This window comes from Agelaius phoeniceus, chromosome 1 (assembly GCF_051311805.1).
Source record: "Agelaius phoeniceus isolate bAgePho1 chromosome 1, bAgePho1.hap1, whole genome shotgun sequence".
Taxonomy (NCBI): Eukaryota; Metazoa; Chordata; class Aves; order Passeriformes; family Icteridae; genus Agelaius; species Agelaius phoeniceus.
The window spans coordinates 94,613,526-94,626,292 of NC_135265.1; the positions used below are offsets into that span (position 1 = coordinate 94,613,526).

At 36.5% G+C, this 12,767-nt stretch overlaps 1 protein-coding gene across 4 annotated transcripts in view; it reads left to right on the forward strand.

Annotated features, from left to right (window-relative positions):
- The window catches only part of MBP (myelin basic protein), a 110,525-nt gene extending 98,299 nt beyond the window's left edge, over nucleotides 1-12,226 (forward strand). For 3 of the 4 annotated variants that reach the window (XM_054629883.2, XM_054629900.2, XM_054629891.2), the window contains 6 exons: nucleotides 3,221-3,247; nucleotides 5,599-5,706; nucleotides 6,181-6,216; nucleotides 6,791-6,823; nucleotides 7,790-7,912; nucleotides 10,435-12,226. In XM_054629883.2, the coding sequence (XP_054485858.1) occupies nucleotides 3,221-3,247; nucleotides 5,599-5,706; nucleotides 6,181-6,216; nucleotides 6,791-6,823; nucleotides 7,790-7,912; nucleotides 10,435-10,491 (384 nt within the window). In that variant the 3' untranslated portion in view covers nucleotides 10,492-12,226. The remainder of the gene's footprint in view (nucleotides 1-3,220; nucleotides 3,248-5,598; nucleotides 5,707-6,180; nucleotides 6,217-6,790; nucleotides 6,824-7,789; nucleotides 7,913-10,434) is intronic. The other variant, XM_054629908.2, reaches the window with a different exon arrangement.
- Nucleotides 12,227-12,767: the final 541 nt, after the last annotated feature.

The following is a 12,767-nucleotide window of genomic DNA, read 5'->3' on the forward strand; positions in this document are numbered from 1 at the left end:
TAGAAGTGGGCCAATCCCTCGAAGATGAGAACTGATCAAATATCTTGTGGGTGGGTGGTTGAGTGTGTGCAATCTGAGATTTCCAGAAATCAAGGTTGTAGTAACATTTTTCTGGCCAGCAGCTGTAAAATGATTGTGTACACCTGGTATTTATAGCTTTGTTTTCTAAATAATTCCTATCTTGCTTATTGTATTACCTTCATGACTATATGAAAACACCAAGGAACAGGACATCTAAAAATTGTATAAATGACTGTTTTCTTACCAATGGCCATACACATACTCCCATAAGGTTACAGTGTTTTGCTGTAGCAACACCAGCAAACAGATGCATCTCCACCAAATATGCAGGTGATCAGTAGAAATTGATCATGGTGAGTACCAGTGCAGGATGCCTTCCATATCTTGCCCATGTACAGTAAAGTCCTAAAGGCTGTGAAGTATGATGGTAGCAGAAGCTACTTAGAGAATACCTACTAGCCAAAGTCTTTTTTTTTTTTTCTGGAGTGGTGATTCTCAAACAAAATCCAAAACAAATCCAGTCAGGAAAACCCCCACCCAAACCATGAATCATTTCAATAAGGTTTAATCTGTGTCATTGATACCAACTTGAACAATAACAGAACAATAATGAGTATGCGTCAGAGACTATGTCCAAGCAAATAAAAAACTTCTGTCATGAAGAATATTTGAATAAAATCATTGATGCTAGGCAGAAAAAATGCTTCAAAAAAGCCAAGTCAAATTAAAGCACTGGGTTTTGTCTCCAAAACCATTTATCAAGTTTCACAACAATGGAATAAACCAGACACAGGGAAAAAACCCAGAAGGCATGATGGCACTGGTCTCGCATTTGAGTCCCATCATAAACCAGAACTCTCCTGAAAAACTGCCCCCATTCTTCTTTTTTCCCCAGTTATTCTTTTCCTGTTAATTTATGAACACTAATCATCAAGGCACTAAAGGGTAACAGGGTTATGGAGAAATGTGCTTCTGGATTATTGATTGGCACCTCTCTTGATGGGAGTGTTCTCCATTGTCTCCTTCTTCCTTGTGTCTCTTACTTTTCAGTCATCTCTACTCACTGCCATGTTTGTTATTCCTGTCATTCTGCTAAGAATTCATCTTTTTGTTCATCACCTATTTCTAGACAAAGACTGATCTCAGCACAACCCTGAAAGGCAGAATCTCCTGCATTCTACATCCCTCTTCCTGCCAATTCTCCTCTATATCTTTGAGCAAGTACTTTAATTTCTGTCTTAACTTTCACATTAGTAAAAATTAACAGTACCATTACAAGGATGTATGGCTTATCCTTCCTAAAGTGATTTAAAAAGCCTGCTGAATTTGGTAATTAACTGTAATGTCATCACCAGATCAGCCAGTGGGGAAGACATCAGCGTTCCCATTGCTTTTGGTCACAGATCAGCAAGTCATGAACAGCCTGGGACAAACACTGCCACCAAGAGCAAACTGCTGCCTGGGTTGTACGTGAACAAAGCTGGAACCAACACCACCACAGCTCTGATTTAGCAGTGCATGCTCACAGAAGTTACATTCCTCCTGGAATAAGCATGGAAAAATACATCCCACATGGGCTGTGTATTCTGGCGCTGCCTGGTGAGAGCCAGGGAAGCAGCACTGGAAGGTTCTGATGAAGTGTCAGCCATGCCCAGGAACACAAAGCCCCATGGACAAAGCCCCTCCAAATCCCAAGATGAAGCAATTTCTGTGTTCAAGTGCCTGCCAGATTTCTCATTAAACTATATCACAGATTTCCATATTATTAAAATAAGAAAGAAAAAGTATATCTATTTATTGAAAGGATGCATCTCAATTCCTGTTTGGCATACATATTTAGAAACCATACTGACTACCTACATTTGAACCTGGATAGGAATTTCATTGGAGTTTGGGTTTCAGAGTCTGTTTCAAGGACTAACACAAAATCAGCTGAGTGGCTCACAAATTCCCTGTTGAACTTTCAGCTTTTTCTTCCCACAGAACAGCACAGTGTTCATCACATAATGCTTAAAGGATAATTTTAGCCTACCAGTACAGTTCCAAATGTCTTAGTGGGGGTGGTAAGCATTATGGACAACCTACAGCTTTTGGAACAGTTTGGTTTTCTAAGACAATCTAAATGCAATTTTCATGTCTATGTGAATTTGAAATGTGTGGATTTTGTATGATATCTTTTAAATTCATGCACAGCAACTTGTTAGGTATCTTGTGATGAAATCTTGGAAACCATGAAACCCATTGAACCCATGAAAAAGCCCTTTGTTTTCCATCTTTAACTGGTTTGACTGCATTTTAAATCAGCTATTTCCATATTTTATATGTGTGGATTTTGCCAGCAGAGGAACAACATGGGACGTACTTTAGATTTTTATCTCATATTCTAAAGTAGGCAATAAAAGCACACAATAGTGATACCAAAAGGAACTGTAAAAAGCTGTAAATTCAAGTGCTCCAAAAGTAACTTCTTACTGTTATTGGCACAAATGCATATCACAGACTGACGAGGAGTTAAGAGCTATTTACATGCATATGGAATCTTCAGCTGTAAGCAATCCTCTTGTGGAGGATGAGAGCCCTCAGAGAGATTATAATATGCATTTAAAAGTCCCCCCTAATGCATCTGAGTTGCAAGATCTGACATACCCTGTTGCTAGCAAGCAAAGTCAGGGATGGATTTCATGGGAATTCATGACTGAAAAAAAAAGCCTGTAACTGCTTAACTGTATCCATTTTATACCCAGAGCCAGTTGTTGCACAACACTAAAGAGCATGTATATATATATACACACACATAAATACATACACACCCACACACAAAGACACACTTTGGTATCTTCAGGTCAACTGGAAATGTAATAACCTTGCACAAAACCCCAAATGGAGCCCGTATTGTTAGTTAATTAATGTTAACTAACTAACAATTATTTATTAATTTTTAATTTATTAATTTTTAATTTATTAATTTTTAATTAATAATTTTAATTTATTAACAAATTAATTTTAAATAATTTTTAATTAACAGCTTTTACAAGGTACTAATAGAGGTTGTGCCAGTAAATGTAATTAGCCTGATGTGAAAGTACATGGCTAACAGAGGGAATGAAATTCCAATGTATAGCTAATGTTGAAACTTAAAATACCTGCATGTTTTCTTTGCATTGCATTCACAGTTACTCTCTTTTTTTTTTTGTCTTAGTGGCCAACATACCACCATACTACCAAGGTAGGTGACACAGTAAAACAATGCTATTTTCCTGTGCATCACCAGAAAAAATCACAAAATGTTTCTAAAAAAAAATCACTCCCCTTACAGGATAACTGCGGGTATTTTATGTATATTTTAAAGAATTCTTATTTAGATTATTAATCCTTAAAACTATTGATTTCACAGTGAAGTTGAAAACTATGTTTTTGTCATCAGATCTCCCAGTTACTGTTTAAATTTCTAGTACTGGTAAATCTTTCTTACTAAGATCATTCATCTTTAGGGTTCCTTTTGGCTTTTTTGAAGGTGCAGCAGAGTTGACTTAGTTGAGATCCTTGACTGAGGTCTAACATTTAATTTATGTTAACTGGGAACAGGAAAAGCTGAGTGTTCTTCTGTTCAGTTACTGAAGAATTATGGTATGTTTAAACTTCCTTTAAGTGCACAAACAGAGGCTCCTCCATTTTAAACTTCACCACCAATATCCAAGGGCTCTGAATTCACGCTCATACTTGGCAAGTACATTTCAAAATACATCGATATGGAAGCCAAGGATGCCTTTTATTGGCAATGCTCTCAAGACTGAAATTCTTAACAACATTGCAAGAGGTAAGGGAAGAATTCACTGCAGCCCCTGGGCAAAAGACACAAGTAACACAAAAAAAATAAGAAGCAAATTATATCCCTTCCTAAAACACAGTTGCTCCTCTCTATTCCTGTAAGGTTTTTAACATGAATATTATTTAAAACCAAACACTTTAAACATATTTAAAGGAAAATAGTGATGATCTGAATGCATTAATGAAACACATGGTACGTTGAGTTCATTCAAAAAGGTCCACTTATATCACACCATCTCAGTAGCCCATCATAGCAGTATAAATCAGATTTCTCTTTTAATTTCAAATCCATCAGATTTTATCTTTTAACACCTACAGATATTACATAAACAAAAGCAGTCTCTGAAAAATACCATTGGATTTTGTTTTCTGTCCCTAGGAGTTCAAAAATTGAAAGAGAAAACTAGAGGTGAAAGAGTAATTTCAACAATGAATTGAGCAGAAATGTGTAAATTACCTGTCACAAATAAATAATAATATCAAAAGTTCTGAAGACAGATGAAGTTTGCTGATGTCAATATGAATGGAAAGCACTTCATTTTAAACACCAAGAAACTCACTCAGAACAGTCACTGAAAATTACTTCAGATTTGCTACTGCTTCATACACATTAAGACAGAAGACAATCGAAGCCTGTGATGACATTTGGCACTGCAGGCAGAAGAAACTTTGTACTTGTAGCACAATAACCCACAATAAGCCAAGTTATTAGCACCCAATAACTGGTCAGAACGCCAAAATCAAGAAACTCAACCCTGTTTAGATTCTAAAACCTTATTATCCCAGTTTCTCTCCATTTCTGTGGCAATTCATTCATAGCCCACCAGATCTGCAGCACCATGATATTTATCCTAAAGACAAGGCAGTCAGCAGCTTTCAAAGGGTGATTTGAATGTAGATTAAGAAGACAAAACCATGACTGAAGTAACTGACTCTCTCTTCCTAACCACGACAGCAGAGGCTATTTTGGCAACACTGGAACTAGCGACCAAGTAGAAACTGCTGCAGATTTATAAGCAGGACTGACAACCTGACACTATGGAGATCTCACAGATCCAAAATTCAGATTTTCCTGCTTTTAAAACAATGAAGTACCCACATATCATCAGCATGGAAAAAAAAAACCAACCCTGATAAAAATCAGCCAAACTTCTCTGCACTGGTTAGGTTTTTTTCCAACAGAAATCAGTATCTGACTTCATTTGGACTACTGCTCAGGAAGCCCTTCTGAAAATAGAAAGCCCTACTGAAAGAAATTTCAGCCTCACTTGGTTCCCTCATTCTGAAAATAACATTGCTCTTGCAGCTCATGAGTGTTACAAAGTCTTTGGGAACTAAAAATGGTACATGATCTATTCCTGCTTTCCCATGCAGAACGATCCAACATAATTTAAAGGTTTTTTTCCATTTTGGTTTCTTTTCTAAAATCACAGTCTATGATCCTACTTAAGAAAAATTTCCTATTTAAGGAAAATTACAAGGTTTCCATTACCTGAACTTTGCAATAAGCCTTATTTCCACACTGGGCTGTAACATCAAGAACATGTGCATCCATATACATGCACAACATATGTGCCTATATGTGCTGTGCATTTGCCATTTCACAGCACTGACAACTGTAGGGGGCAATCTCTGTAGATTCCCAAGGCATATTCCTCCTCTGTTCTCTCCTGAAAACGATTCTTCATGCCATGGCTGATAAGATGTCCTTCCCAGCTCACTGGGCCACGTGCCTGTTCTGCTTTTCAGGACATACATGCAGCCAGGGTCAGCCACCACGTCGGGTCCATCCCCCCAAGATCTCAGCATGGCCGGCCTGTTGATGACAACCCTGTAGTCCACTTCTTCAAGAACATTGTAAGTCTCCCCTCCTCTTATGCACCAAAACGAAATACTTTCTTTAGAATACATCAGTAAACAAACACTCCCCAGTCATCACCCTTTATTTCAAGCCTCAAATTGTACTGTGCCCTTTGAGCTCATTATGCAATTCAAATACAAAAATAATTTTTACCTAGAAGACAAACAATACTAAAATGCTACCAAAAAAGCATGTGAACCTCCATTAGTATAGCCAAATGCTAACCATGTCAGTTATTCAGCTTCTCCATAGACAGGTTTTGTCCTTGTGTCTTTAACACTGGCAGTATTAAGGAATTATTACTGCTTCAAGATGGACATCAATCCAGCGTATTCCATGAAAGCCTAAGACAGCAGAGAGCTTCTTAATGCAATTACCATTTTTAGCTCATGGGTAATGTGCAAGAGGCCTGATGATTTCTGGCATTTATTTTTGCCTTCGTTTGACAACTGTTTTGTGTTGGTTTTTAGGTCTCACCCCGTACACCACCCCCAATGCAAGCAAAGGTAAGCAGTTTCAAGGACTCAAGGCATTTATGGGCTAATTCCCACTAATTCAACTGCAAGCCTGATTCACTGGCCCAAATGGCACTAAGTAAAAGTCTACAGGTATCCCTGGGAACAATTTAAAGCAAGAGCCTAAGACACAGAAGTCATGGTTCTCTTCCTCACGGACTTCCTGACTTTGTGCATGACTAATTGAAGCCACTTGCAGGGATTTTTATATTCAAATTATGGCGTAATTGCTTTAGGTAATGAACTAACAATAGGTAATGCTTTCAAACAAGCCTCACCAGCCAGGTGCTGTCCTTCCATTTACAGAACTCAGCTGGCTTTTGAAGAAGTGATACTGACAAACCATGGCTAGTAAAGTCAGTTCTAGTAATCACAATTAACAATTTTGCCTTTTTTTACTTCATGAAATGTCTGTACAGACTGTTGTTCTCAACTCCTGCCTGCCTCATTATCTGGCCATTATTTCATAATCTCGGCTACCTTTTAATCTTCTGTGTATGGCAGACCCAGGTGCTGTGTTCCATAGTGATCACCATGTCATTGTTTCTATTTCTTGCATGTACAGGGAAGAGGATTATCCCTCACCAGATTTAGCTGGGTAGGTGACAAACGTGCTTTTGGTAACAGCCCTTTTATTTACCAGGCCAAAGCATCTCTTACTCCATTGCCTCAAGCTGCTGCAGCAATGTGATAATTTTGTTTTGTCTCAAGTTTGCTATTTTGCTTTTCCTGTTCTACTTTCCTTCCTCCCTCCACAGCACTTTAAGATGACAATTGTGTTGCTTGCTCTTATCCTGCAATTTGACAGCCCCTACAGCAATAATTTCTTTTGCTTCAGCACAAAGGGAGCAAAATCCACTGCATGGCAAAGCTCTCTTCCTTTAAAGGTTCCTGGAAGACCCATCTGGTGCATTTTTCATCTCCTGGGATGGACAAAAATGGGAGGGAAGGCTGGGACAAGATAGGTGCTTATTCCACTTTTGCAACTGCTTTTACACAGTCTGCAAAACTAATGCTGCCACTAACCTCAGTATTTTGTTCCACCTTTCCTGTCAGAAGTGATCTGCCTAAGCAATTCCTAGACAAGCTCTTCCCACAGTTCTCTCACAACTAATTAAATTCTACTTTTCTATCACAGGTTTGATTTTATATGAGATGGCATGTAAATTACTGGCATTTTAAGACAAAATATCAAAGCCTTCAAGCCATTAAGCATTTCTTTCACTATCAGAACACCACATATTAGCTGATGTGTTTGACATCTTAGAACTCATGAAATTAAAACATTTTAAGTTTTTTCACACAGGTTAACCTTCTGAGTATTTAATTTTTGAATATAAATTCATTTTTTACAGATTGATGCTTCCCAGATTTGAATCTATTCAAATAATTTCCTAACATTTTCCTTCATCCTTGTTTATTACATAAAGATTGTTTTATTGCAACAACCTCCAAACTCCTCATTTGAGTATTACATTTCAGTGATCACATATAAAGACTACAACATGCATATGATAATTGGAATGTGACAATTTGCAATATACATGAAAATCTTTCTTTGCAGGGTGGTGAAACACACAAGCCAGGATATGGAAGCGGAAAATTCTATGAGCATAAATCTGCTCATAAGGGACACAAGGGATCCTATCATGAGGGCCAGGGCACTCTTTCCAGAATCTTTAAACTGGTAAAGTACAATTGAACTTTAAGTACAAAAAAATTGAACTGGGAAAAAGAGAAGCCAAACCTCTCCAGAACCTGCCATGTTTGAAACAAGTGTATTTCCTTAAAGCTTCTGATGGAATTAGACTTGCATGGATAAACCAGAAGGCTATTTTGTGGCTTAGTGACTACTTACATGATAGGAAACAAAGGTAAAAATACACAGTTAGTGGTCATCAGGAAAGAAGGTAAGTCCACAATGTCCCAGCACCAGACCAGTGTTGTCACTGAATGCAAAAATGATCTGAAATACAGAAGACAAATGAGATGACACAGCTTGTTGCTGCTGAATTATTTGGGATAGGGAAAATGAAAGAGAACTGATAAACTGCAGAAGGGTAGTACAGGGCAGTGTTGGACACATATTTGGATGCAGTAACAATTCCAGCAGTCCCTGCTTGTTCCCACCCCAGGTGGGAAAACTCTTACAATATGTCAGTATCGAAAGTTATGAAACCACAGAGTGGGAGAAATTAGGAACTGTTATATTAGAAATAAACATTTGGTCAGATTATCTTTAGTCTGGTTCAATTCCCCATTTCAAAGCACAGCACAGTCACAACAACACAGGCAATAAATGAAAACAGAACAGGAAAAAAAGGTCAGTTGTGAGGATTTTTCCTATTCTATGTCAGGAAACAGACACATGAAAAGCAGACTATATCCACTGGCAGATACTTTAACAGAGACTGTATTTTCCCTCTAAGGCAATGATGGCAGGGAATTCACTCATAACAAATCACCCAGTACAGTATTAGCACATGAAGATGCCCTCAGCAGTCATCTTAGCTTCAAGTCAGAAGATCTGAGATCCTTAGCAGAGTTGATCACTTCAGACTCTTATTATTCCTCTCCTCAAGAGGAGATATAACAATGCCTTCATTTGCAGCAAAACCCACATTTTTGTCTCTAGAACAGTTTAGGTTTTCTATCTCCCATTGAACAGTTGTTTTCCAAATATATGCAACACCAAGTGACAGCACAAAAACTTCAAGGAAGTAGTAGGAATTGTTATGTTGCAATTTAAGAAAAGGAATGATCTCTTCAGAGGCCCAGGTAAAAATCAAACAAAAGCATTTTAAGTCTTATTTTCATGTTGTGCACTTGGTAGTTTTGTGGGGTTCAGGTACATCAACTATTCCATGGCTATACACTCTCATTATTTGTAAAACTTCATAATTTCAACATCTGAAAATACGCATTAATGATCTCTCATGAAATTTAACATTCTCTTTTTTGCATATTAATCACAGCTATGTTAGCTTATATATATATATATATTTATATATTTATTTATATATATATATCAGAGATACATACACCAGTTTTACTTTTTAGATAACATTTATAATTTCTGCAACTTTGATAAGAGTTTTATTCATGCTTATTTGATTTAGACCAATTCTTTACAACAGGAGGCATTAATTACTGTTTCTTTATATAGTTCAATAGTCTTGTAATATAAAAAAGTTATCCAGTCTTTAAGGTATCTTTGAACAAAAAAAGCCAATTACCTAATGAATTAAACTGAATTTTCCTGTAACAGTTCTGTAAAACTAAGGAGGCAGTGCTGAAAGATAAGAACATAAATGAAGAAAATTAAGTCCCAAAGTACATTTTTTTTTTAAAGTAAACAGTTTAGTCATCATCTGATTACAGTAAAAATTACCACGCTATCTCACATTTGTGATCTTAAGTGCATTTTTCAAGATTTGCCTGTAGAAGAGTTGCTAAAGCTAAGGAACCAGATACCAAGTTAGCTTAATCTCAAATTCCAAAAAAATTAAATGTTGGAATTTCAGCTTGAATCATCTTTGCTATAAAAATGCTTCTTTTCTCACGTGCAGATTTATGAATTGTCAGAGTTTTTTCCTCACAGCTTGACACTTTCTTATTATTTCTAAGAATAGGGCAGGTTTTAGCCCTTTTATCTTTTCTTAGCTTTCTCCTGTATCTGCATCTGAGCTTTCCATATAAACCTCCTGTTGATGTAACACTGAGAATTTACTGCAAAATGAAATTATTATATTTCAGTTCTTTCAGATGTGAAACTATTACATCTTGTATGCAAGTTTTGGAGATTTTGTTTTGTTACTTGTTTTAAAGTATACACATAGTACAGGGTTCATAAAATGAAATTAAATAAAATGCTATTTTCCATGCTGTCCAAGGAAATAAATTGTTTTCATTAGGAAGGCCTGAATAAGAACATGCACTTAGAAGTTGTTAATGAGAAACTGTCTAGTCTTCTGTGGAAGATTTAATGACAGTAAGTTAATCCTAGGTGAAAATCAATGAAAATAAATCCTATTTTTGAAGTGAAAAATCCCAGTAATATTTAGTGATATACTAGAGGCAATTGGAGGCTATTTTCATTAGACAGTATTTTAAATTTTGTCATACTTACAACAGATTGATGTTCTTCAATGCACAGCCCCAAATACATATTAATTTCTAATTGATGCAACTCTGTTCTTCCCTCCACAGGGAGGCTCTGGGTCCCGACCTGGATCGCGGTCTGGTTCCCCCATTGCTAGGCGCTGAAGCTCCAAGATGCCATCCAAGGATCGTGTACTCTGCTTCATAATATAACTGCCTTAAAATTAGTAACAGCTGCCACAATTACCTAGATAGATGCAATCCATTACTTAATGCCAATTAGTAGTAATGCCATGCAGTAGATGATACAAATTTCTATTGGCAATCCCTGAGCAACAGTTGAATGAAAGGAACACAAAAAGTAGCTTTGCTAGATGTTTTCCTTATTTTATGTGAAGTAACAAGATCTCTGACTTTACCCCTTCTTCTTCAGGATGCCCTAACTGTATGCTGGACTCCTTTATTTCTCCCAAGCACCTAATTTAAGCTCAACACTTCTGGTTTCGTTTTAGTGAACATCAGAATTACAAATAAAGAGCTATAATGTCTTGGATACTGAGCACTGCTGTTAATGAATTTTTCAGACACTGCTGTTAAAAAAAAAAAATCCAACATGTGCAGAAGTTGTAAGGACTGTTTATCCAAATTTTCTTTTTAGTTTTTTTTCTTTTGTTTTGTTTAATCTTCCTTCTCTCACTCACAGAATAATTTATTTTCATAACAGGATTAGGCAGTCATGGAAAGGTTTATCAAACATTGGGAGTTCAAGGTATGTGAAGTGTGGGAGGGGGCAGATGTTGAAGAATCAATATGACGTGGAGCAATAGCAATAAGGAAATTCTTTCCATACAATGATTTGCTCATTGCATCCAAACCATGAGAATAAAGAGTAGATGAGGGAGAGAAAGAGGATTTCAAATTTGAGTTAGACTAATGTTACAAAACAAGGGATATTCCCAGAGAAACATCTAAGACTGCACACGTGACCACTGGACGTCACTGGTGCTTCACATAAATTCTGCTGCAATAGCATTAACTTTGCAGTACAATAAGTAAATAAGCATATAAACAAAAAAAGTCTAATTTCTGAAAGAAAGCCCTTCAGTACTGGTATCTCAGATAGTCCTGCACATCTCACATTAGAATTTCAAATCTTTCTCTTGGTATTGCAGCAGTGTTGTATTTGATAGGCTCATCTTTTGCCTGAGTAACACTTGGATGCCTTTTAAGGGCAGTGCACCAAAGCAAACTCGTAGTAAACTACTGTGAACATTTAACTGTTGTATTGTAGTTGCCTCCTAGAAATAGATTATAGTTCAGTTAGATTTAGATATGAATTGTTCACAAATTACTAAAATGAATGTGTGGAGATGGTATTTCCAACCACATTTAGGGAAATAAAAGGCTCTTCTGAATTGCACTGTTTTATTACTTAAACTTACAATTTCTTCAACCTGTCATCTAAGTGTCTGATTAATTATTTTATTTTTTTAGTTTTAGCCTATGCACTGTAGATTACAGCTAGTGCTTCCTAGGTTGAAACAGCATTCCTAATAAGTACCCAGTAAAAGTTACCTATAAATATATGTTATTTACATTTCACATCTAGATCTATTGTAGCTTTAAATCAGTGTCCATTAATATGAAGCAATGGAAGATGAGATGATAGAAAATACATAGAGACTAAAGAAAAAAAAAACTGCCAAAATTATTATGCATACACACACTATTACATCTATTACCTTTGTTGGTTGCTATGTGTATTTTTCTATTGTAGCTTCATTCAGATGTATACTCTGCAACGTAATAGTTGATTTAATTTGAACACGTATTGTTCTTAGAGGAACACAGCTTTTAAAAATAGTCACTATTGAAATAAAGTAATCAACTTGAAATGAAACTTGGGCCAGTTTTGTTTTTTTACAAAGGAAAAGGATATATATATATATATATATATACACTTATACATACTTATATATATTTATATATTTAGGTCTGTTTGATTTATTGCCCCCTCCACCATCCCCCAGAGTTTATGAATAATGTTCAGATACTAGAAAATAACACAATGACACCTTGGGACCCTGCACACAGGCTTCTAGTGACATTGCATGGCCCAGAAGGTTGACAACAGGACACAAGAATTATGGAATGCCAGTGTCTTAAGGAGTGACAGCAACAGGCCAGAGGGATATTGCAAGGCATAAATGTCTATGAACAGGAAATAAAAAACAGTCCCCTTCATGAACAATTGTGGCACAAACAGCCCTGAAAAATGTGAAAGATTATTTAAGGTAAAAAGCCCAGAGAAATACATCTTTCAATACACTACACAGTAGAGTAACAGAATTTAACCAAAACCTCTTCCTTGCCTTCATCACTCTTCTTTCCCCTCAGTCATCTTTGCCAGAGGGTTGAAGTGGCTTTTTGGATTTACTTCT